At 37.9% G+C, this 26,854-nt stretch overlaps 1 protein-coding gene across 1 annotated transcript in view; it reads left to right on the forward strand.

The window, feature by feature from the left end:
* Positions 1-26,854, forward strand: part of LOC138326015 (phospholipid-transporting ATPase ABCA1-like) — a 47,118-nt gene that overhangs the window by 2,881 nt on the left and 17,383 nt on the right. The window contains exons 2-29 of the mRNA XM_069272109.1: positions 895-991; positions 1,167-1,290; positions 1,940-2,073; positions 2,823-2,950; positions 3,308-3,571; positions 3,994-4,077; positions 5,933-6,188; positions 6,589-6,728; positions 6,946-7,062; positions 7,496-7,705; positions 8,071-8,164; positions 12,865-12,973; positions 13,269-13,445; positions 13,697-13,919; positions 16,263-16,484; positions 16,767-16,971; positions 17,955-18,089; positions 18,333-18,501; positions 18,905-19,036; positions 19,314-19,453; positions 19,905-20,042; positions 20,565-20,809; positions 21,449-21,548; positions 21,896-22,104; positions 22,602-22,704; positions 22,932-23,096; positions 24,508-24,659; positions 24,886-25,028. Of these exons, the coding sequence (XP_069128210.1) occupies positions 895-991; positions 1,167-1,290; positions 1,940-2,073; positions 2,823-2,950; positions 3,308-3,571; positions 3,994-4,077; positions 5,933-6,188; positions 6,589-6,728; positions 6,946-7,062; positions 7,496-7,705; positions 8,071-8,164; positions 12,865-12,973; positions 13,269-13,445; positions 13,697-13,919; positions 16,263-16,484; positions 16,767-16,971; positions 17,955-18,089; positions 18,333-18,501; positions 18,905-19,036; positions 19,314-19,453; positions 19,905-20,042; positions 20,565-20,809; positions 21,449-21,548; positions 21,896-22,104; positions 22,602-22,704; positions 22,932-23,096; positions 24,508-24,659; positions 24,886-25,028 (4,415 nt within the window). The remainder of the gene's footprint in view (positions 1-894; positions 992-1,166; positions 1,291-1,939; positions 2,074-2,822; positions 2,951-3,307; positions 3,572-3,993; positions 4,078-5,932; positions 6,189-6,588; positions 6,729-6,945; positions 7,063-7,495; positions 7,706-8,070; positions 8,165-12,864; positions 12,974-13,268; positions 13,446-13,696; positions 13,920-16,262; positions 16,485-16,766; positions 16,972-17,954; positions 18,090-18,332; positions 18,502-18,904; positions 19,037-19,313; positions 19,454-19,904; positions 20,043-20,564; positions 20,810-21,448; positions 21,549-21,895; positions 22,105-22,601; positions 22,705-22,931; positions 23,097-24,507; positions 24,660-24,885; positions 25,029-26,854) is intronic.

Below are 26,854 nucleotides of genomic sequence, written 5' to 3' on the forward strand. Positions count from 1 at the left end.
AAAAGTTGTTTGTAAATTCCTGATAGGTACTGACAATAAATGGTGTTTCATGAAAATCTTGATTTTTGGTTTCCGGAAACCATATAGAGATGTGAGAAAATAAACTTGGTGTAATGATACATTTTATTGGGCTCTGTGACTCAATTAGAAAATAAACTTGGTGTAATGATACATTTTATTGGGCTCTGTGACTCAATTAGAAAATAAACTTGGTGTAATGATACATTTTATTGGGCTCTGTGACTCAATTAGAAAATAAACTTGGTGTAATGATACATTTTATTGGGCTCTGTGACTCAATTAGAAAATAAACTTGGTGTAATGATACATTTTATTGGGCTCTGTGACTCAATTAGAAAATAAACTTGGTGTAATGATACATTTTATTGGGCTCTGTGACTCAATTAGAAAATAAACTTGGTGTAATGATACATTTTATTGGGCTCTGTGACTCAATTAGAAAATAAACTTGGTGTAATGATACATTTTATTGGGCTCTGTGACTCAATTAGAAAATAAACTTGGTGTAATGATACATTTTATTGGGCTCTGTGACTCAATTAGAAAATAAACGTGGTGTAATGATACATTTTATTGGGCTCTGTGACTCAATTAGAAAATAAACTTGGTGTAATGATACATTTTATTGGGCTCTGTGACTCAATTAGAAAATAAACTTGGTGTAATGATACATTTTATTGGGCTCTGTGACTCAATTAGAAAATAAACTTGGTGTAATGATACATTTTATTGGGCTCTGTGACTCAATTAGAAAATAAACTTGGTGTAATGATACATTTTATTTGTGACTCAATTACATGTTCTATGGGTTGAAATATGAGAATCTGTTTAAAAAGTCTTTCCAATATTAAATCTTTAGTCTTAATCCTACAGTACCGTTGGTTGGTGGAAGTGCTCGCCCCGCTGATCCTTGTCTTTGTACTGGTTGGAGTACGAACTCGTCCTGACCTCAAGTGGAACCATCCAGAATGTAAGTTAACCTCAAGTTTATAGCCTGCCATTTTTGCGAGTCAAAAAATTAAGATTTTGATGTAAACAATCTGGGTAAAAATTAAATTTTTGTGACAAGAATGATTTTTTATCCCCCAGTCTTTTCATTATTAATATTTTTTTTAACTAAATATTACCCTTTTCTGTTGTACCAGGCCATTTTGACGGGAAGTCGATGCCGAGTGTAGGTATTGTGCCGTTCCTTCAGTCGTTTTTCTGTACCTTCAATAACACTTGCTACGAGACAGTCACACCTACAGCCGACTACAAAGATTCACTGTAAGTCAAGGCCAGCATGCTTTCAATATTTCTTTTTATTGTCTGTTATTGAAACTGTTGTGAGACTATCAATCAGATTTGGGCAAAAGTTAGGTACTGTATGTGACCTCAACCCAGGGAAGAAATAAAGGTCAAAAGTTGTGGGGGGGTCTTATTTGCATAACTATGAATTTTTATACATATTATGTATTTTCAAATAAATGTACATATAAAGGCTAGTCAAACCTCATTACTAACTTACAATACAATATCTATTTTGCTCTGGGTTACAATTTAGTGGGTACCTGAAAATTATAGATTATAAAAATTTACTTCGGACAGAGTGGTCTGAGATAAACAGAGTTCTCTCCCCCTTTCCACCCTCCATCATTTAGCCAGCTGTAAGAACAGCAAGACTAGTACTATGGTTAAAATAAAATGTAGGGTGAACATTTTAGCTCGGAACAGCAAGTATTTGGTATTAAAGAGGATATGCTAGTTATTTCATATTGAGTTAATGTTGACTTATTTGTATTAGCAGTGATTTGTACTTTGAATTTGTAGTGAACAAAATACTTCTTTATTTTCAATGTCAAATTGTGATAATAGAATGCAAAGTAAGAACCTTAATACATTGGTTATTTTATCCTCTTTGATTTTGTGATGATAGAATGACGAAGCTTGTTGAAGATGTCACGGACGTCTTAAACAATAACATGGACCGGAAGCTGATTCTGGACCTGATCGGAACCTGGGACATTATATCTTCTCTGTCCGCAAAAATCATGAACGGCTCAACCCAGGGTGAGATTAATTAACAAGGTGGTGAAAATAGAGTAGATATCAATTTAGGAATAAAAATAAACCTAAATGTGGTTGTGTTTTATATCTGTATCATACCTGTTTAGGTTACTCACCCCCTGTACTCTCCTAATGGACTGTTCCTACCTTAGTACTAGAAGGCTCCATTAATGTCTTTAGGGGGTGAATGACGTAAGGAAATGATTTATTAACATCAACGATACAATGGGAATAATTCACGTACCCTGTAATACCTCATAACGGTTGTGGGGGACTATTGTTTCTATTGGTGATGGAATTACGTCAAAAGATGATATCCGACGCTAACGTTATTTCAACGGGAAGATTACAAATAGTTACGTTCTATCACCACTAGAGATACTAGTCCGGTACAAACGTTATTAGGTATCACGTGATACATGAATGATTCCCATTAAAACTTATTCTATGTGAAGTGCGTATACATCTACTGTAAACTAATATTCATTCGTAGCTAATTAATTTCACAAGATTTAATTTTGTGAATTTCAAAAATCAGTGGAACCACCTTTACTAGTAATATATAGTTGAAGTAGATTTTAATTCACAGAGATAAACTTTTGCTAATTTCCTTTAAATGTGAAATTTGCGAAAATAAATTAAACATGAAAGGAATTTGATTTATAGTATGATATTTTAATCCGTACTGTCATACTGTTTTGTGATATCCTGCACGCCAATAGTTCCTATATAAATCTACAAATCTGTTTCAGGCCATGTTAAGGTACTCAGTCTTTTCAAAAATCCACGAGAACTTGTTCAGGAAATCGTCAGCAACAACATCACATTGACAGAAACCTCGTTAGTCAACCTGCTGAACGCATCCATAGATTTTAGTCAGGTAAGGATGGGGAATATGTGGATGGTTTACTTACTAAGTGTAACTGATTAGCTTAAGCATAGGTATTTAGCATGTTGATAAGTCAAAGATCCAATATAAACTAATATATATGTAGTGTTTTACTTACCAGGATGTTAAAGGGATGGCATTTAGACATCAGATTAGTGCTGTCAGAAGTACTAAACAAAAGTTGGATTACAAATATTAAATTGCCTATCAGTAATGATTCTTAGTCTCTTCTCTATGACACAGGATTTAATGTTTATCAGTACTGTACTAAATTTGACAGTTCAGCCGTCCCCTCCTCATTGGTTGTATATTTAATATTTAATACCAGTACCTTACTAAATTTGACAGTTCAGCCGCCCCCACCTGAGTGACGTATTGCGAGACTTTGAGGTTTGTCCCAGGATTGGGAGGTCAGTTGGTCCCAAGAAAAATGCCGCTGAAGTCCGCGACTTCATCTGTTCCTCCGATTCAATGTTGGAGTCGTTCAGGTTCAAGGACACAGCTGCTCGACGAACCGTCCAAGCTGAACTTTGTCGCATTCCAGAAGCTCATCTTGTCAAGTTGTATGAACTCTTCAAGAATAGATACAGCATCCAGCATTTCATCTTTCAGGTAAACATCTAGTTGTACAAATGATAGAAAGTATGCTCATAACTTAACATAAAAAAAAGTTTATGCAATTTTAGCATGAATTGTATGAATCAGACATATATTGTAAAGATTTTGTCTTTTGTAAAACCATATGAGAAAAAGTTTTAGATAATATTCTTGCATGGAAGTGTATTGAAATTATTGTGTTAAAAATATGTGTACATCTTAAGTACTTTAAGTGCCGCATTAAGATGCAGGTTCCCCATATAGAAATTAGGTTCTTTATTGGTCCATCTATCTTTCAGTTCCTTTTTTATATGATCGAAGGATGTGTAACTATCTTACGGAAGTGCCTTATGATTTCCATTGTACTCTGCATCATATTTGTTTTAGTCTTTTCATGGAACATTATTCAATTACAACTTATTGGATTTACATTTTAGGTTTTACGGTTTGTCTTTATGAATACTGGAAAAATACCAAACGTCACAAAGATCTACGGGAAATTAAAAGTTCTCTTTAAAGATGTGAGTATAAAGCTAAATATGGCTGTGATCGCACAAGATCTAAGTAAAGTTAGGTATTGCTGTGAACACCCATAATGTAAGTAAGATAAATGTTACTGAGATCATCCAGACCGAGTGGTTAGTCTGTGCTGAAATTGTAATGTTTCATATATTGACAGGCATTGTCTGAAATGTGTCACTATGGCCAAGTAGAAGAATTGATATTCTGCCACTAGTCCTCCACCTGTTGTCCTTAATATTTAGGCAGTTACCATGTGGTTGTAGTAGATTATTGTGTTTCCTATAGTAGGTCGCAAGTTTCTGACCAATTTTTGAAGGGCAAAATAGTAGAATGTCAGACACCTTGACCACTTGGCCACTTTTATCCAGAGATTGAGGGCTAGTGGTAGAATGTCAGCCACCTTAATCACTTGGCCACTTCTATCCAGAGTTTGAGAGCTAGTGGTAGAAAGTCAAAAACCCTAATCACTTGGCCACTTCTATCTAGAGTTTTAGAGAAAGTGGTAGAAAATCAGAAACCCTAATCACTTGGCCACTTCTATCCAGAGTTTTAGGGCTAGTGGTAGAAAGTCAGAAACCTTAACCTATTGGCCACTTCTATCCAGAGTTTGAGGGCTAGTGGTAGAAAGTCAGAAACCCTAATCACTTTGCTAGTGGTAGAAAGTCAGAAACCCTAATCACTTGATCACTTCTATCCAGAGTTTGAGGGCTAGTGGTAGAAAATCAGAAACCCTAATCACTTGGCCACTTCTATCCAGAGTTTGAGGGCTAGTGGTAGAAAGTCAGAAACCCTAATCACTTTGCTAGTGGTAGAAAGTCAGAAACCCTAATCACTTGGCCACTTCTATCCAGAGTTTGAGGGCTAGTGGTAGAAAGTCAGAAACCCTAATCACTTTGCCACTTCTATCCAGAGTTTGAGGGCTAGTGGTAGAAAGTCAAAAACCCTAATCACTTGGCCGCTTCTAGAAAGTCAGAAACCCTAATCACTTGGCCACTTCTATCCAGAGTTTGAGGGCTAGTGGTAGAAAGTCAGAAACCCTAATCACTTTGCCACTTCTATCCAGAGTTTGAGGGCTAGTGGTAGAAAGTCAAAAACCCTAATCACTTGGCCGCTTCTATCTAGAGTTTGAGGGCTAGTGGTAGAAAGTCAGAAACCCTAATCACTTGGTCACTTCTATCCAGAGGTGGCAGACTAATGTTTAAAAATGTCAGACATCTTAACCACTTGGCAACTGCTATTTTGGTAGATGGTCGACATCTTAACCACTTGGCAACTGCTATTTTGGTAGATGGTCAGACATCTTAACCACTTGGCAACTGCTATTTTGGTAGATGGTCAGACATCTTAACTACTTGGCAACTGCTATTTTGGTAGATGGTCAGACATCTTAACCACTTGGCAACTGCTATTTTGGTAGATGGTCAGACATCTTAACTACTTGGCAACTGCTATTTTGGTAGATGGTCAGACATCTTAACCACTTGGCAACTGCTATTTTGGTATAGATGGTCAGACATCTTAACCACTCGGCAACTTCTATTCTGGTAGATGGTCAGACATCTTAACCACTTGGCAACTGCTATTTTGGTATAGATGGTCAGACATCTTAACCACTTGGCAACTGCTATTTTGGTAGATGGTCAGACATCTTAACCACTTGGCAACTGCTATTTTGGTATAGATGGTCAGACATCTTAACCACTCGGCAACTTCTATTCTGGTAGATAGCTGATAGTAGATTGTAAGAGACTTAATTAATCTAGGTTACAATAACACATTTTCAGAATTTTAGAGCAGTGCACAGCATGCAATAAGCAGTGATTCAGCATTAAACCCATTACTTTATTGTTAAAGGTAAAGGAGCTTGACTCAACGGATGCAGCTGCCTTTGAGAAGCCGATTCAAGACCTGATAGACTTCTTTTCCAAGAGAGGAAAGCCCAGTACCCAAGTAATCATGGAACAGATGGGGAAATTTGTTTGTGGTAGAAATTCATTCATGCAAATGCAGACTGGCAAGTCTATGGATATCTTAGAGCGATTTAATTCCTTCAACCGGCCGGACATTAAAGACGGCAAAAACAAAGGGAAGAATGATTACGGACCTAACTGTAAGTAAAGTACTGTAGCATGTTAATGTATCAACAGTAAATCTTCTCAGACAATATCTCCAACTCAGTAGGACACGTGTTTTAATTTTAACTAAGGAATTTTAATTTGTAATGGTAAGTTTTTCACCTGAACGAAAAATTTGACTCTAGTCATTGAGTATAACTACTAAACCAAATTCATGTTGCAAATTTTAATATTCTTCATGGTAACAATATTTTTATTTAGTCCATTGACTCCTTTACATATTACCAAGTTATATACTTTTAGACTTATGGTTAGATAACAATTGTGTGTAAGGAAATTTTTACACACAAACTAATTATTAATAATCCATACTTATGGTCAAGGGCAGATAACTCTGTAAGATGTAAAGATTTACCATGCCCTTCCTATTTCCAGCGCCGGTGTGTATGGAGTTAGTCGAACTGATGAATTCCAATGTGAACACACAGATTTTATGGAAAAATCTGCGACCAGTGGTCTTAGGAAAGATTCCATACGCCCCAGATACGCCAGCTGTCCGGGAAATCATCAGAGGGGTAGGTTCAACATACCACAGACCCTCATCTATCTATGTTTACTGACAGTTGTAGTCTGACGGAACTTTTTCTTACTTTACTAACCATGTATTCTCTATAATAATGTGTTATAATCTCTTAAATTCAGTGTAAAAATACACATTTCATATATCTTACATTTATTGTAAATAGAACTTTCAACTTGCAAACCCACTGTTTGTATATATGTGAATTCTAGGCGAACCAGACGTTTGCAGACCTGGCCAGAATGGTGAAGTTAGCGGAGGACTGGGAGGAGTATGCTATATACCTGGAGCGATACCTTAAAACCAGTCCCACCATGGACATGCTCAGGGTAGGGTCTACATTTACACAGAAACACGCTCCTCTCTCTCGTGGAATTATTGCCTCTTATTTAAATGAATTTAATCAGACCTAGCCTCAATTTCTTGAGACAAACTATTAAAATGCAAACAGATTTGACTCAAGTCAGTGCTTTTTGTTTTGATGAATAGGGCTCGATTATTACAAGATATAAAAAAACTGAAGTAGACAACGACTGTAAAACAACTTATGAACTACATTTGATTTTTAATTTTTGTGCATTTTGCAGTCAGTAAAACTTTTTTTAAAAGTTAGATTTCACAAAAAAGTATCGGTTAAACTTTTGATATATAAAAATTTTGACAGTCACTGTGAATAGTGTAATTAAAGAAAGTAATTAAGAAAAAACCAGAAAGATCTAATTCAATTATGTTTTATTTATTTATATAATTTTACTTTTTCAGGCGTTCTCCACATCGTGTTTGTGTGACATCCTGGAGAGTAAAACAAAGAACCTGATCAAGTCCAAGACAAACACGACGATGAATAAAAGTGTGTGCTATTTCCTCAAAACATACTTCAGTAAGGACCCCAAGGCTGAGGGCAACTTTGACTGGGAACAGTCCATACACTACACCAAGATATTTGCCAGAGTTGTGGCCGAGTATGGCAAGGTATTGTTATGACAAATGAACTATCGTTTGTTTGTTTGTGATTGTTTTAAACAATATATTATTGGACCTAAAGGAGTACTGTAACAATGCTTCAATACAGGTAAAAATTTTGTAGCTTTTCTGTGTTGTTAAACCTCTCGCATACTAACAGTCAATGTCATTTAAAGACAAACCTGATTCAGAAAGTGAAGGAAAGCCAGAGTATCCAGAGAAAAAACATCAACCTACAGTCAGTACCTGGTAACTGCCCCATATGGGATTCCAGAGTTTGAGTGTCGTTTTGCTTTAGTTCTCAATATTATGTCTAAAGGAAATGTGAGTGGGAATTTGTATATTGTATTAAATAACTATTTATTTCTTCACAGTGTTTCCAGTTTAACAAGTTTGTGGGCTACGCCTCAGAAGCGGAGCTTATAGAGAACAGTCTGGACATGATAGAAGAGGACAGCTTCTGGGGAGGTATAACGTCCAGTACAACTTCTGGTGGTGGATAGGGATAATCTGGGGAGGTATAACGTCCAGTACAACTTCTGGTGGTGGATAGGGATAATCTGGGGAGGTATAACGTCCAGTACAACTTCTGGTGGTGGATAGGGATAATCTGGGGAGGTATAACGTCCAGTACAACTTCTGGTGGTGGATAGGGATAATCTGGGGAGGTATAACGTCCAGTACAACTTCTGGTGGTGGATAGGGATAATCTGGGGAGGTATAACGTCCAGTACAACTTCTGGTGGTGGATAGGGATAATCTGGGGAGGTATAACGTCCAGTACAACTTCTGGTGGTGGATAGGGATAAACTGGGGAGGTATAACGTCCAGTATAACTTCTGGTGGTGGATAGGGATAATCTGGGGAGGTATAACGTCCAGTACAACTTCTGGTGGTGGATAGGGATAATCTGGGGAGGTATAACGTCCAGTACAACTTCTGGTGGTGGATAGGGATAATCTGGGGAGGTATAACGTCCAGTATAACTTCTGGTGGTGGATAGGGATAATCTGGGGAGGTATAACGTCCAGTACAACTTCTGGTGGTGGATAGGGATAATCTGGGGAGGTATAACGTCCAGTACAACTTCTGGTGGTGGATAGGGATAAACTGGGGAGGTATAACGTCCAGTATAACTTCTGGTGGTGGATAGGGATAATCTGGGGAGGTATAACGTCCAGTACAACTTCTGGTGGTGGATAGGGATAATCTGGGGAGGTATAACGTCCAGTACAACTTCTGGTGGTGGATAGGGATAATCTGGGGAGGTATAACGTCCAGTACAACTTCTGGTGGTGGTAGGGATAATCTGGGGAGGTATAACGTCCAGTACAACTTCTGGTGGTGGATAGGGATAATCTGGGGAGGTATAACGTCCAGTACAACTTCTGGTGGTGGATAGGGATAATCTGGGGAGGTATAACGTCCAGTACAACTTCTGGTGGTGGATAGGGATAATCTGGGGAGGTATAACATCCAGTACAACTTCTGGTGGTGGATAGGGATAATCTGGGGGGAGGTATAACATCCAGTACAACTTCTGGTGGTGGATAGGGATAATCTGGGGAGGTATAACATCCAGTACAACTTCTGGTGGTGGATAGGGATAATCTGGGGAGGTATAACATCCAGTACAACTTCTGGTGGTGGATAGGGATAATCTGGGGAGGTATAACATCCAGTACAACTTCTGGTGGTGGATATCTGGTGGTGGATAGGGATAATCTAGGGAGGTATAACGTCCAGTACAACTTCTGGTGGTGGATAGGGATAATCTGGGGAGGTATAACATCCAGTACAACTTCTGGTGGTGGATAGGGATAATCTGGGGAGGTATAACGTCCAGTACAACTTCTGGTGGTGGATAGGGATAATCTGGGGAGGTATAACACTTAAACAATAATATCCTGTAGGGATAATCTGGGGAGGTCTGAAGTCTAACACATAAACAATAATATCCTATAGGGATAATCTGGGGAGGTCTGAATTCTAACACATAAACAATAATATCCTATAGGGATAATCTGGGGAGGTCTGAATTCTAACACATAAACAATAATATCCTATAGGGATAATCTGGGGAGGTCTGAAGTCTAACACATAAACAATAATATCCTATAGGGATAATCTGGGGAGGTCTGAATTCTAACACATAAACAATAATATCCTATAGGGATAATCTGGGGAGGTCTGAAGTCTAACACATAAACAATAATATCCTATAGGGATAATCTGGGGAGGTCTGAATTCTAACACATAAACAATAATATCCTATAGGGATAATCTGGGGAGGTCTGAAGTCTAACACATAAACAATAATATCCTATAGGGATAATCTGGGGAGGTCTGAAGTCTAACACATAAACAATAATATCCTATAGGGATAATCTGGGGAGGTCTGAAGTCTAACACATAAACAATAATATCCTATAGGGATAATCTGGGGAGGTCTGAATTCTAACACATAAACAATAATATCCTATAGGGATAATCTGGGGAGGTCTGAATTCTAACACATAAACAATAATATCTATAGGGATAATCTGGGAGGTCTGAAGTCTAACACATAAACAATAGTATCCTATAGGGATAATCTGGGGAGGTCTGAAGTCTAACACATAAACAATAGTATCCTATAGGGATAATCTGGGAGGTTGAGTCTAAGTCTAACACATAAACAATAATATCCTATAGGGATAATCTGGGGAGGTCTGAAGTCTAACACATAAACAATAATATCCTATAGGGATAATCTGGGGAGGTCTGAAGTCTAACACATAAACAATAATATCCTATAGGGATAATCTGGGGAGGTCTGAAGTCTAACACATAAACAATAATATCCTATAGGGATAATCTGGGGAGGTCTGAAGTCTAACACATAAACAATAATACTTAGGGATAATATATCCTGGGATAATCTGGGGAGGTCTGCAGTCTAACACATAAACAATAATATCCTATAGGGATAATCTGGGAGGTCTGCAGTCTAACACATAAACAATAATATCCTATAGGGATAATCTGGGGAGGTCTGCAGTCTAACACATAAACAATAATATCCTATAGGGATAATCTGGGGAGGTCTGAAGTCTAACACATAAACAATAATATCCTGTAGGGATAATCTGGGGAGGTCTGCAGTCTAACACATAAACAATAGTATCCTATAGGGATAATCTGAGGAGGTCTGAAGTCTAACACATAAACAATAATATCCTGTAGGGATAATCTGGGGAGGTCTGCAGTCTAACACATAAACAATAATATCCTATAGGGATAATCTGGGGAGGTCTGCAGTCTAACACATAAACAATAGTATCCTATAGGGATAATCTTGGGAGGTCTGCAGTCTAACACATAAACAATAATATCCTATAGGGATAATCTGGTGAGGTCTGAATTCTAACACATAAACAATAATATCCTATAGGGATAATCTGGAGAGGTCTGAAGTCTAACACATAAACAATAGTATCCTATAGGGATAATCTGGAGAGGACTGAAGTCTAACACATAAACAATAATATCCTATAGGGATAATCTGGTGAGGTCTGAATTCTAACACATAAACAATAATATCCTATAGGGATAATCTGGGGAGGTCTGAAGTCTAACACATAAACAATAATATCCTATAGGGATAATCTGGGGAGGCCTGAAGTCTAACACATAAACAATAGTATCCTATAGGGATAATCTTGGGAGGTCTGCAGTCTAACACATAAACAATAATATCCTGTAGGGATAATCTGGGGAGGTCTGAAGTCTAACACATAAACAATAATATCCTATAGGGATAATCTGGAGAGGCCTGAAGTCTAACACATAAACAATAGTATCCTATAGGGATAATCTTGGGAGGTCTGCAGTCTAACACATAAACAATAATATCCTGTAGCGATAATCTGGAGAGGCCTGAAGTCTAACACATAAACAATAGTATCCTATAGGGATAATCTTGGGAGGTCTGCAGTCTAACACATAAACAATAATATCCTGTAGGGATAATCTTGGGAGGTCTGCAGTCTAACACATAAACAATAATATCCTATAGGGATAATCTTGGGAGGTCTGCAGTCTAACACATAAACAATAATATCCTGTAGGGATAATCTGGGGAGGTCTGAAGTCTAACACATAAACAATAATATCCTATAGGGATAATCTGGGGAGGCCTGAAGTCTAACACATAAACAATAATATCCTATAGGGATAATCTGGGGAGGTCTGAAGTCTAACACATAAACAATGATATCCTGTAGGGATAATCTGGGGAGGTCTGAAGTCTAACACATAAACAATAATATCCTGTAGGGATAATCTGGGGAGGTCTGCAGTCTAACACATAAACAATAATATCCTGTAGGGATAATCTGGGGAGGTCTGCAGTCTAACACATAAACAATAATATCCTGTAGGGATAATCTGGGGAGGTCTGCAGTCTAACACATAAACAATAGTATCCTATAGGGATAATCTTGGGAGGTCTGCCGTTTAACACATAAACAATAATATCCTGTAGGGATAATCTGGAGAGGTCTGAAGTCTAACACATAAACAATAATATCCTATAGGGATAATCTAGGGAGGTCTGAAGTCTAACACATAAACAATAATATCCTATAGGGATAATCTGGGGAGGTCTGAAGTCTAACACATAAACAATAATATCCTATAGGGATAATCTGGGGAGGTCTGAAGTCTAACACATAAACAATAATATCCTATAGGGATAATCTGGGGAGGTCTGAAGTCTAACACATAAACAATGATATCCTATAGGGATAATCTGGGGAGGTCTGAAGTCTAACACATAAACAATGATATCCTATAGGGATAATCTGGGGAGGTCTGAAGTCTAACACATAAACAATAATATCCTATAGGGATAATCTGGGGAGGTCTGAAGTCTAACACATAAACAATAATATCCTATAGGGATAATCTGGGGAGGTCTGAAGTCTAACACATAAACAATAATATCGTATAGGGATAATCTGGGGAGGTCTGAAGTCTAACACATAAACAATAATATCCAGGGAACCAAGGCAAATATATAAAATGTCATTTACATGATTGATTAATAGCAATAGAAATTGAAGTGTAATATTCTGAAATGTTGTCACCACTTTATGTACAAGTGATATGACTATTTATATTTATAGCACTGGTGTTTGATGTAGAACCTGGGGCGAGTCAGCTCCCAACTCATCTCTCCTACAAGATCAGGATGGATACCACCAAAGTAGACGACACTAAGCGGGTCACTGACAAGTAAGGCTTTAACCACTGTAATGATACTTCAGTGGGGTAGCACTATTTAGTTGATTAATAGTTTGGTACTATCACAAGGAGAAAAAAATGTGTTCCCTTTTAATGGCTCACACACACACAACACATACACTGGTATTACTTTAACTGTTACCGGTTAAGACGTTAAATAAACATGCAGCAAACTAATACCTAATCTTATTTTAGTGTTGTTTGTTCCCAAGGATTTCTTACCTTTAGTTTCCATAGTTATATGAAATGATTGAGCTGTTGTAACAAAGCCTGTTACCTATTTAAGATATTGGCGCCCTGGCCCCAGAAGACGAGCGGGAACAGAGACAAAGTATTTGACGTACGGTTTTGCCTACCTACAGGACATGGTGGACCACGCTATCATCAAGTTACAGACCGGCCGTCAGGACGACACTGGCGTGATTCTCCAACAGTTCCCATACCCTTGTTACACAGAGGACTCGTAAGTCACACTCAAAAATATAATTGACCTTTATATACATTCAAGGTCACAGAGATCAATCCTTTTGGCAACAATTCAGGGATTGTTTTCTCAATTATCAGGGGGCCCATAGACCTGTCTGTTTATTGAACTTCATGAAATTTCATGAGTGAATCAGTTTATTTTGGAAAAAATAGACAATTTCATCAGACGTGTTAACAATAAATCATTTTTTCTAGATAAATCTGTCAACTGTTTTACAATATTTGTAGATTTATGGAAGTGATTTCCAAGACGCTACCTCTCTTCCTGATCTTGGCGTGGATCTTTCCTGTGGCTTTACTGTGTAAGAACATCGTGTATGAGAAAGAGAAGCGTCTGAAGGAAATGATGAAGATCATGGGCCTTGGTAACGGTGTACATTGGGTGGCCTGGTTCATCAATGCGTTTGTCTCTATGTTGATAACGATCAGTTTGTTGGTCATCATTTGTAAGGTAAGATAATACTTTCTCACCTACTTCATTTGGTAACTCTGCCTCACACTCTTTAAAGGGTGCATGATGTATGTTAAGACAGCTGGTATAATTAGGGAAAGAGGTATATATTGTTGTACCTTTATTTTATATACCCTATCATATTTTTTAAAAAGTCCAATATTTTAATTGTATGTGTCCGAGAAATGTTGACCGTTCAACATTGAAATGTTGACTGCTTACAACATGTTGACATCACAATTGATTAGTATTCAGTACTACTCAGCAATTTCACCAATGTACGTAAACCAATTGTGGCACTCGTCACTTCTCGGCAGATTCCATACCCAGGTTTTTATTAGGTCACCTGCCCGAAGGTGCCCATAGCTTATGCTATGGTGCAGCGTCCGTCGTCCGGCCGTCGTCAGGCCGTCCGGCGTCAACTTTTCCATTTAAACAACATCTTCTCCAAAACTTGGAAACTTAGTGTCCTGAAATTTGACTAATAGCATGCTGGGATGAAGGGCTACCAAATTTGTTCAAATGAATGACCTTAACCTTCATTCAAGGTCACAGATGTCAAATAGGTGAAAATCTTTAACAGACTTCTTCTAAATAACCAAGAGGCCTAGAGACCTAAAATTGGGCCTGTGACATGCTGGGATGAAGGACTACCAAGTTTGTTCAAATGAATGACCTTGACCTTCATTCAAGATCACAGGGGTCAAATAGGCTGAGATATCTTGTTAAGACTTCGGCTTCATAACCAAGAGGCCTAGAGACCTGATATTTGGCATGTAACATGCTGGGATGAAGGACTACCAAGCTTGTTCAAATGAATGACCTTGATCTTCATTCAAGGTCACAGGGGTCAAAAAGGCTAAAATCTTTAAACGACTTCTTTTTAATAACCAAGTGGTCTAGGGACCTGATATTGGGCCTGTAGCATGGTGGAATAGACAACTACCAAGTTTGTTCAAATGAATGACCTTGACCTTCATTCAAGGTCACAGGGGTCAAATAGGTGAAAATCTTTAAACAACTTCTTCTTACTAACCAAGAGGCCTAGAGACTTTATATTTGGCATGTGACATGCTGGGATAAAGGGCTACCAAGTTTGTTCAAATAAATGACCTTGACTTTTATTCAAGGTCACAGGGGTCAAATGGGCTAAAATCTTTAAACAACTTCTTTTTAATAACCAAGAGGGCTAGAGACCTGATATTGGGCATGGGACATGTTCGGAAGAAGCGCTACAAAGTTTGTTTAAATGAATGACCTTGACTTTTATTCAAGGTCACAGGGGTCTAATAGGCTAAAATCTTTAAACAACTTCTTCTTAATACCCAAACAGTCTAGGGACCTGATATTGGGCCTGTGGCATGCTCAGATCAAGGGCTACCAAGTTTGTTCAAATGAATGACCTTGACCTTCATTCAAAGTCACAGGGGTCATATAGGTGAACATTTTAAACGTCTTCTTCTTAATAACCAAGAGACCTAGAGACTTGGTATTGGAAATGTCACATCCTGGGATAAAAGGCTACCAAATTTGTTCAAATGAATGACCTTGACCTTGATTAAATGTCACAGGGGTCAAATAGCCTTAAATTTTAAATGACTTCTTCTTGATAACAAAAAGGCATAGAGACCTGATATTGGGCCTGTGACATGCTGGGATCAAGGGCTACCAAGTTTGTTCAAATGAATGACCTTGACCTTCATTTAAGGTCACAGAGGTCAAATAGGCTAAAATCTTTAAAAGACTTCTTCTTAAAAACCAAAAGGCATTGGAACCTGATATTGGGCCTGTGGCATGCTGGGATCAAGGGCTATCAAATTTGTTCAAAAGAATGACCTTGACCTTCATTCAAGGTCACAGGGATCAAATAGGCTAAAATCTTTAAACAACTTCTTTTCAATAACCAAGAGGCAAAGGGGCCTCTAATGTGCTTAGGGATGATATAAATTCTTATTTACTCTACTTGTTAAGTATGAACCATGCATAATTACCAGATTGCAGGTGAGCGATTCGGGCCCATTGGGCCCTTGTTGAATTTATATCTCATGTCTTACCGTCCTCTATTTCTGTTACAGTACGGTAAGATTACCCAGGAGTCGTTAAATAATTTGATATGTCACTACCATTCTATTTCTGTTACAGTACGGTAAGATTACCCAGGAGTCGTTAAATAATTTGATATGTCACTACCATTCTATTTCTGTTACAGTACGGTAAGATTACCCAGGAGTCGTTAAATAATTTGATATCTCACTACCATTCTATTTCTGTTACAGTATGGTAAGATTATCCAGGAGTCGTTAGATAATTTGATATCTCACTACCATTCTATTTCTGTTACAGTATGGTAAGATTATCCAGGAGTCGGACCCCGTGATACTTCTCCTTTTCTTTGTCTCCTTCTGTGTGGCCACCATCAGCATGGTCTTTATGATCAGCGTGTTCTTCTCTCAGGCTAATCTCGCCGCCTGCTCTGCTGGGTTTATCTACTTCCTCATGTACCAGCCGTACAGCTTCGCCAAACGCTGGGAGGATGTGCTCAGTGGGGTGCAGAAGATGGGATTTGTAAGTCGTTTTAGTAAATATCTCATTAAATATCTCAGTGGTTCATCAAGGTGAGGAGATGTGTCATGCACCAAAACTAGGTCACTGTTACCTACATTTCCACCACTGACCTAAATCCCAGGGAAAAAAATAAGTTCTATCTTACTATGATACAGGTGGTGAAACTGTTTTTAGCCAAAATTAAGGAAATGTTAAGTAAGCAGTTTCCTTCCTAATGGTCTTAATATAATCTATTCAGGAAATGTTACCTGTTGACATCTCCCTGTTTGTGTCTGTTTTCAGTGTTTCTCATCCAATGTGGCGTTTGGTTTTGGATGTACCTACATCGCGCGGTTTGAGGAACAGAATGTGGGAGTACAGTGGAGTAACATCGCCGAGAGTCCACTGGTCGACGACGATTTCAGTATGCTGTACTGTATACTCATGCTGTGGCTGGACGCCATTCTGTACGGACTTATCACATGGTACATTGAGGCTGTCTTCCCAGGTATGTCCATATAGAGTGGCTAAACATAGTCAGGCAGTGAGATACTGTCGATGTGGATATTGGATGTGGGGGCTTGTGGGACGTGGTCAAAGGGATGTGGGGGCTTGTGGGACGTGGTCAAAGGGATGTGGGGGCTTGTGGGACGGGGTCAAAGGGATGTGGGGGCTTGAGGGATGGGGTCAAAAGGATGTGGGGCTTGAGGGACGGGGTCAAAGTTATGTGGGGCTTGAGGGACGGGGTCAAAGTTATGTGGGGGCTTGAGGGGCGGAGTCAAAGGGATGTGGGGTCTTGAGGGGCAGGGTCAAAGGGATGTGGGGGCTTGAGGGGCGGGGTCAAAGGGATGTGGGGGCTTGTGGGACGTGGTCAAAGGGATGTGGGGGCTTGTGGGACGTGGTCAAAGGGATGTGGGGGCTTGTGGGACGTGGTCAAAGGGATGTGGGGTCAAAGGGATGTGGGGGCTTGAGGGGCGGAGTCAAAGGGATGTGGGGTCTTGAGGTACAGGGTCAAAGGGATGTGGGGGCTTGAGGGGCAGGGTCAAAGGGATGTGGGGGCTTGTGGGACGTGGTCAAAGGGATGTGGGGGCTTGAGGGGCGGGGTCAAAGGGATGTGGGGGCTTGAGGGGCGGGGTCAAAGGGATGTGGGGGCTTGTGGGACGTGGTCAAAGGGATGTGGGGGCTTGAGGGGCGGGGTCAAAGGGATGTGGGGGCTTAAGGGGCAGGGTCAAAGGGATGTGGGGGCTTGAGGGGCGGGATCAAAGGGATTAATTTGGCTAGCATCTCCTCTCAAACTATATGTAAGGGATATCATTCATATTTGACTGGTAATATCCCTATGAATTGGCCAGGTGTACGATGAATCCTTCTGAGCCTCTTATGTTATTATCATAAAGGATAAAATTGAATAAGATATATGATCACAACTGCAAGTAGTTCTGAAAATGGAAATTTAATGAATCTCAAAATGTATTGTCATATGATTCACAGGACAGTATGGAATTCCGCGACCATTTTATTTCTTCTTCCTGAAATCCTACTGGTGTGGCAATGGAAACGGAAAGGTCAAAGGTGAAGATAAGGAAGACGAGGAAGAGAACCCGTATGAGGTGGAACAAGTCACGGGTAAATAAATATCTATCAATCAACTTGTTGTTGTTAGATAATAGTAGTATACCTAGATGCAAATGAAATTTCAATGCAAAATATTTACCTGGCAGATGCTTTCAAACTAAAGATTTTGAATAGAATAAAATGTGCATTTTGGAGCTGAATTTCAGATTCTTTAGGAACATGTTGAAATCCTGCATCTTAGATATCAAATATTGAATTAGAATTATGACAATACAAAAAAATGTTTATCTCCAGGAACCCACATGGAAGAGGAGCCAACAAGTCGTAACCTAGGGGTGTCCATTAAAAAGTTACGGAAGGCATACGGTAAAAAGGTGGCGGTGGACGGCCTCAACATCAACTTCTACGAAGGTCAGATCACGTCATTTCTGGGTCACAATGGAGCTGGTAAAACCACCACTATGTAAGTCAAGAATCTTAGCTTTTCTAGATGACCTATTTTTAAGGAGACTAGAGAATATGTATTAAAACAACTTTAATGAAGAGTTTTCAAGATAATGCTGTAAATTAAATTACTTTTGTGACAACTTAATTACCCTTATCTAGCCTATTTACTTTAAACAGATTTCATTTTATAATTTAGACTGATATTGTTCTGCTGTAAATGTGAATGAAACATTTAAAATGTTCATTAATTTTGATGATTTCTAATTCATCCTCACAAAATAGAGAAAATTTAATGTGATATTAGTTTATAGTATAAAAATCCAGTTTATTGATATTTTGTTAAAGTATGTCCACTTCATGTCTTAAAGACACATTTGCTTTGCGTAATAGTAAAATATGAACTTATTCTAATTGTGTAGGTCTATTCTGACTGGCCTGTTCCCGCCGACTAAAGGTACAGCGTATGTCTACGGATTAGACATCACAACACAGATGGAGGAGATTCGCTCCAGTCTGGGACTCTGTCCCCAGTACAACGCTCTCTTCCCTTAGTAAGTTACCTCATCTATATCAATAAAACTACACAATGTAGATCTAGGGGAGATAATCCACTCACAACTTGGAGGAGATTCTCTCCAGTCTGGGACTTCCGTAGTAAGTCATCTCATGTATATCAATAAAAACTTCAATGAAATTTATTCTGCTGAACTTGGAAGATACCATACATGCTAACCTCTGGAGATACCATACGTGCTGAACTCGAGAGATACCATACATGCTCTGTTTGCTCTAGAAAATGTAATTTAAATCATGTGTTGTGTGTTTCAGTTTAACCCTCAAAGAACATCTGTGGTTTTATGCACGGTTGAAGGGACTGACCAATGTCCAAGCCAAGGCTGAAACTAAACAACTGATACAGGACATCAAACTGCCTCACAAGAAAAATGCTGTCCCTAAAATGCTCTCAGGTAAACTTGATTTGCTCTTTATTCATCATTAATATCAATATTTAATCTGGATGAGAGAGCAAGGTATGATTTCTTTTGTTGTAAGATGTTGCCGTGAGGTGGAGTTGACATTATAACACATTTCTCAACAATCAAGAAGGTGACCGTTAGTGATAAAAGTACTGACTATACATCAGGATTTTTTCTCTAGGTCCTCCCCGCGTTTATCTTCCACCAAACTTAAGGATGTGCTTAATCCACCATTGTTGTTAAATTATGGAATGTAAAACACACAACGGTAAATTACGTTATTGTTCTTGCTTCAACAATCAATATCAGAGACAAAACTGGATGAAAACTTGTCATTTACTTTCTTTTATAACCCATATATCAAATTTATATAAATGGAATGGTGCTAGATGATCTTGGTCTGTGATCCTAAAATTCATTGATTCCATCATTTGTTTCCTAGGTGGTATGAAGAGGAAGCTGTCTGTAGCCATTGCATTTGTTGGCAATGCCAAGACTGTGATCCTGGATGAGCCAACAGCTGGTGTCGATCCATACTCCAGACGTTCTATCTGGGAATTACTTCTCAAGTTCAAAAAAGGTAGGGGTTAATTATCTCCCCAGGTCCAAAATTATTTCTTAGAAGAGATATGTATTACCTAACCTATTTACAAAAATATTCCTCTGTTGCTAAGGAAAAGTTAAAGAACATTGCACATGGTCTGTAAAAGAAAATAGGATTATCTCAACCTAGTGAAAGATACTGTCTGGTCAGCACAATGTTCACCAAGCAGAGTCCTTATGGAGCACTTGTGTGTGTCTTGTATGTTCATACAATTATTCATATTCTGACATATCTCTAGCCCTCCACCTTTAGATAGCAAGTTCAAAACCCACATGGAGCAACTGCAAGGTACAGACTGTAAGTCAGTGGTTTTCCACTCAGTGCTTTTACTTTCTTCAACCTAAACTTGACTCGCCCCTATATGACCCTCACTATTAATAGGATGTAAAGTACCATCATCATATCAACTCAACACTACAGTACATGTACAACAAATTTTCTGTAGTGGAAGAATTACTATCAAAAAATGCTAACCGTGGTACTTGTGTACTTTTGTAGATCGTACAATCATCCTGTCGACCCACCACATGGATGAAGCTGACGTCCTCGGAGACAGAATCGCTATCATCTCACAAGGCAAGCTCTGCTGCTGTGGCTCCAGCCTCTTCCTCAAGTCTCGCTATGGTAATGGCTACTACATGACAATGGTTCGAGAGGGTGCTGAAGAAATTGATGAGGAGAATGATGAGTATGAGATGCTGTATGAAAACGTCCTGCCAATACTGAAACCAAAACGAAGAGAGGTATTAAAAAAATTTGTTCTCAGTTAAATGAGGGAGAAACATATTTTGAAATATCATATGACTGATTCCTCTGTTTCTGCATGCTTTGATTCTATGATAATTCCTTAAAGATGCTCCACCGCTGACAGAGCATAAATGATATTCATTATTTGAACAATAATTGGTGTTTATTAATCGTGTATGTATATATCTAATTAACAAAAAACATAATATAAAATAATTTATTATACCTTTGGTGCGTGCGCAATTAGTACTTCATTTAATATACGATATAGTGCCATGGAATATCTTCGGGATGCAATTTTTTTTTTTTTTTAATTTTTAATTTGAAGTAAAATTAGAAGCTCAAACTTTTTAATGGTGGTGATGGTGTAAAGTAGGTAACTTTTTGTAACTGAAGAAAAATACTAAATCGTCTGTTCCTGTTTTTGATAGTGAAAAAATACCATTTGTCAGCGGTGGAGCATCTTTAAATGAACCAACTAATTGAGCCATCAAAGATATTTTGAGGAAGTTTACAGAATACTGACATCACCCCTGTACAGAGATCAATCTACAGTGATGTTCTGAATTGGTTATGAGCTATGAATGATAGCTATAAATCTGATATGAAATCTAATCAATAGTTTAACTTTTCAGGCGCGTGTTGATGTGGATGAAGGATTTGCAGAACGATCCACTGATAATGACCTGGCGTTCCTGATGCCCACCCCACCGCCCGACGGAGCCCTCAAACCTGGTCTGTATACATCAAAATCAAATTCATCTCAAAGGCTAAGAGAACACAGGATATAAACACATCTGTGTTGTCTTTTGGTATCTTATGGTTTCATACATTTTTAAATTACATGTACAGTTATTTTGTAGTACCCTTATAGTCTAATGATGTTCAGTCAAGATTTAATCTACAGAATTTTACATATTTGCATTACTGAATTTATGAATAATTGTATTTCATAATTTCGTATACAGCTTTTTCAGAGATGCAACTTATAAAAACAAATTTTTATCTATGCTAAGATCACTTTCATTTCATTTCAGAATATTTGGTAATACAATTTGGAACACTTTTTCCATCTTTTACAGCTTTTTCCGAGAAGCGTCTGACAGCCTTTATAAAGAAGTTTGTAATTGAGGCTAAACTGGTGGAGAGTAATAAATCGGAGCTGACGTACCAGTTACCAGATTACGGTACCCAGACCGGCGAGTTCGTGTTTATGTTTGAGGAACTGGAACGCTGTCATAAGGATATTGGAATTTCCAGTTTTGGGATCTCAGATACAAGTCTAGAAGAGGTAAGTGTGTAGGAAATGTTTATCTGTCATGTTGAATATGTAGGTATTCAGGAGTATATTACACACGTGTCAGAAGTATGGTACAGTAAACCAACTCTCCATACTAAACTCTGTGATTTCTATTTCAATAGTTCACATAAATATAACTGGTGATAAACATTTGCGAATTGACATACAAAATAATTGTAGATCATTAATTGTGAATGTCAAAGTAAATAGCATATAAAAGACAGCTGCTTTACTGTGACTTATATTAACATTTTAGTGGATGAAAAGTGAAGTTGAGTAAGAATTAAAGATAACTTTAGTTTTACACAAGTATTTGACATCATTGGTAAGTTAGAGAACAGTCACAAGTTGACAATCAATAAGCTTAATTCCAACGTTCCATAGACATTTGATGTAACAAGAAGTCCAATGTTATAACACACAGATACATCAGGCTAAGTAGATTCACTTGGCACTGTGTAATGACAATGTTTTGTTTGTGGTACAAGGTGTTCCTAAAGGTGGCAGAAGCAGTAAATGAGAAGGACAAGGAGGTTGCTAAGAGTCCGACTGACGAGGTCAAAAGGAAGAGACTGGAGGAGGTTTCTGATGGTAGGCTCATATTTATTCCTTATGTCATGATCATCATGATCACAGTTGTCGTGCCAGTGATCACGGAAGATGATTGTTGAAATGTTCCGCCAGTTAGCACACTTTATTAATTCTGTTGTCTAGTTTATACAGTATTTTTACAGTATAAGCATGTGACGTTACTGAAATGTGTATTCTAGAAAGGAAGATGTTTTCAAACATTAATGTGACCATGTTTATTATTTCAGGTGGGCGAGTACCTAGACCTGTCACTCAGATAAGTTTCCGTAGAAACAAGCGCCAGTCGTTCCTAAGGGTGACACCAAGACAGCAATTACAGGAAATTCAGGAACAGCAAGTCCAACAAGAGATCGAGAGCTCTTCAGAAGGAAGGGAGGAGGTGGTCTACCTTGGTAAGTAAGATACAGGAAGGGAGGAGGTGGTCTACCTTGGTAAGTAAGATACAGGAAGGGAGGAGGTGGTCTACCTTGGTAAGTAAGATACAGGAAGGGAGGAGGTGGTCTACCTTGGTAAGTAAGATACAGGAAGGGAGTGGGGATATATACCTTGGTAAGTAAGATACAGGAAGGGAGGAGGTGGTCTACCTTGGTAAGTAAGATACAGGAAGGGAGGAGGTGGTCTACCTTGGTAAGTAAGATACAGGAAGGGAGGAGGTGGTCTACCTTGGTAAGTAAGATACAGGAAGGGAGGAGGTGGTCTACCTTGGTAAGTAAGATACAGGAAGGGAGGAGGTGGTCTACCTTGGTAAGTAAGATACAGGAAGGGAGGAGGTGGTCTACCTTGGTAAGTAAGATACAGGAAGGGAGGAGGTGGTCTACCTTGGTAAGTAAGATACAGGAAGGGAGGAGGTGGTCTACCTTGGTAAGTAAGATACAGGAAGGGAGGAGGTGGTCTACCTTGGTAAGTAAGATACAGGAAGGGAGGAGGTGGTCTACCTTGGTAAGTAAGATACAGGAAGGGAGGAGGTGGTCTACCTTGGTAAGTAAGATACAGGAAGGGAGGAGGTGGTCTACCTTGGTAAGTAAGATACAGGAAGGGAGGAGGTGGTCTACCTTGGTAAGTAAGATACAGGAAGGGAGGAGGTGGTCTACCTTGGTAAGTAAGATACAGGAAGGGAGGAGGTGGTCTACCTTGGTAAGTAAGATACAGGAAGGGAGGAGGTGGTCTACCTTGGTAAGTAAGATACAGGAAGGGAGGAGGTGGTCTACCTTGGTAAGTAAGATACAGGAAGGGAGGAGGTGGTCTACCTTGGTAAGTAAGATACAGGAAGGGAGGAGGTGGTCTCTGGTAAGAGAGGAGGTGGTCTACCTTGGTAAGTAAGATACAGGAAGGGAGGAGGTGGTCTACCTTGGTAAGTAAGATACAGGAAGGGAGGAGGTGGTCTACCTTGGTAAGTAAGATACAGGAAGGGAGGAGGTGGTCTACCTTGGTAAGTAAGATACAGGAAGGGAGGAGGTGGTCTACCTTGGTAAGTAAGATACAGGAAGGGAGGAGGTGGTCTACCTTGGTAAGTAAGATACAGGAAGGGAGTGGGGATATATATTTCATTATATAAATGCCATTACAATTTCTAGGACTGTCTCTGTGTGCAATACAATGTTTTGTCACTGTGTGCAATATGATGTTTTGTCACTGTCACTGCGTGCAATATGATATTTTGTCACTGTGTTTGAGTTCAATAAAATGTTTGTAGTGCGATATGATGTTTGAAAAAAGAATTATATCATCCGATATAGACCAATGAGTACCTATTTACTGTAAATGTAATAAAAGCTGATATCAAGTTTATCCTTACTATAACAGAACCCATGACTGTGATCAAGAGAGAGGTTGGGTTTAACCACAAGGAGCAGGTGAAGTTAGAAGGGAAGCGCCTTCTCTGGCACCAGTTTATGGCTGTCTTCATCAGGAGGTTCCATCACTTCAAACGCAGCAAGAAAGGATTTGTCTGTGAGGTGGGTACTATTGTATATCTATAATGACCGATTATTTTATATTATGTAGAGCATGCCTTGTTAAGACATAAAAAGGGGAAGACCTATATAGGTAATGTCTGATGTCTCATTCCATTGTCATTGACAGTAAAATTATTTGAAATCAAAGTAATAAGAATCATGCTTGTTACTCCCATTTCATGATTTTAAGAAATGGCTAAATGGCTGCTACCTCCTGTTTATATAGCTTGTGATGCCTGCTTTCTTCGTCCTGCTTGCCATGGTGTTTGCTGAGATTGATCCCCCACTTACAGACTCGCCGCCCCTGGAACTTCACCCATGGAAACTGCTGCCTCCAAAGGGAAATTCACACCTGAATATGTTTTACAGGTAAGTTTATTAGCTTCATTAAAATTTTCAGATATTATTGAGGATAGACTGATGTCATTCTGTATACTGTCCCATCAATAGGCAGGCTCATTTAAGGACATTCCTGGTTCAGGAAGGACGGAAAAGCAGAGTACCTGCAGAAAAACAAATTCGCAATCCAGAGATGAAGGGCTAATGGTAAAATGTCAGAACATGTAAACGACTCGGCCACCAACAAGAATATAGAAATAATAAACAATATCAACAAAATTGATTTAAGTCATGATTTCAATGGAGAATGGTTTAAAATTGATCATTTTAACAATAAAAAAATTATTTAGTCATAAAGTTTAGTTGTGTGGTGCAGTTTTGTAATGCTAGGAAGCTACATTGTATTTGATATTTTATCACATGAACCATGGCAAAAAAAGAGTGAATAAAATAATCATGCACATTTCATAGAATCAACATGATAGTAGAAAACATGTTTGACTTAATGATGTAATTACTTTATAAAGTTTAGACAATGTGTGTATCTATGTTGTAGTAATGATGTAATTACTTTATAAACAAAGTTTAGACAATGTGTGTATCTATGTTGTAGTAATGATGTAATTACTTTATAAAGTTTAGACAATGTGTGTATCTATGTTGTAGTAATGATGTAATTACTTTATAAAGTTTATGTATGATGTAATTACTTACAAACAAAGTTTAGACAATGTGTGTATCTATGTTGTAGTAATGATGTAATTACTTTATAAAGTTTAGACAATGTGTGTATCTATGTTGTAGTAATGATGAATATAATAAGTTTAGACATGTGTGTATCTATTTAGTAATGATAGTATTACTTTATAAAGTTTAGACATGTGTGTATCTATGTTGTAGTAATGATGTAATTACTTTATAAACAAAGTTTAGACAATGTGTGTATCTATGTTGTAGTAATGATGTAATTACTTTATAAAGTTTAGACAATGTGTGTATCTATGTTGTAGTAATGATGTAATTACTTTATAAAGTTTAGACAATGTGTGTATATCTATGTTGTAGTAATGATGTAATTACTATATAAAGTTTAGACATTGTGTGTATCTATGTTGTAGTAATGATGTAATTACTTATATAAAGTTTAGACATTGTGTGTATCTATGTTGTAGTAATGATGTAATTACTATATAAAGTTTAGACATTGTGTGTATCTATGTTGTAGTAATGATGTAATTACTTATAAACAAAGTTTAGACATTGTGTGTATCTATGTTGTAGTAATGATGTAATTACTTTATAAAGTTTAGACATTGTGTGTATCTATGTTGTAGTAATGATGTAATTACTTTATAAAGTTTAGACATTGTGTGTATCTATGTTGTAGTAATGATGTAATTACTTTATAAACAAAGTTTAGACATTGTGTGTATCTATGTTGTAGTAATGATGTAATTACTTTATAAAGTTTAGACAATGTGTGTATCTATGTTGTAGTAATGATGTAATTACTTTATAAACAAAGTTTAGACATTGTGTGTATCTATGTTGTAGTAATGATGTAATTACTTTATAAAGTTTAGACATTGTGTGTATCTATGTTGTAGTAATGATGTAATTACTTTATAAAGTTTAGACAATGTGTGTATCTAGTTGTAGTAATGATGTAATTACTTTACAAACAAAGTTTAGACATTGTGTGTATCTATGTTGTAGTAATGATGTAATTACTTTATAAAGTTTAGACAATGTGTGTATCTATGTTGTAGTAATGATGTAATTACTTTACAAACAAAGTTTAGACAATGTGTGTATCTATGTTGTAGTAATGATGTAATTACTTTATAAAAAAGTTT

The sequence above is a fragment of the Argopecten irradians genome, chromosome 6 (assembly GCF_041381155.1).
Source record: "Argopecten irradians isolate NY chromosome 6, Ai_NY, whole genome shotgun sequence".
In the NCBI taxonomy this organism is placed as follows: domain Eukaryota; kingdom Metazoa; phylum Mollusca; class Bivalvia; order Pectinida; family Pectinidae; genus Argopecten; species Argopecten irradians.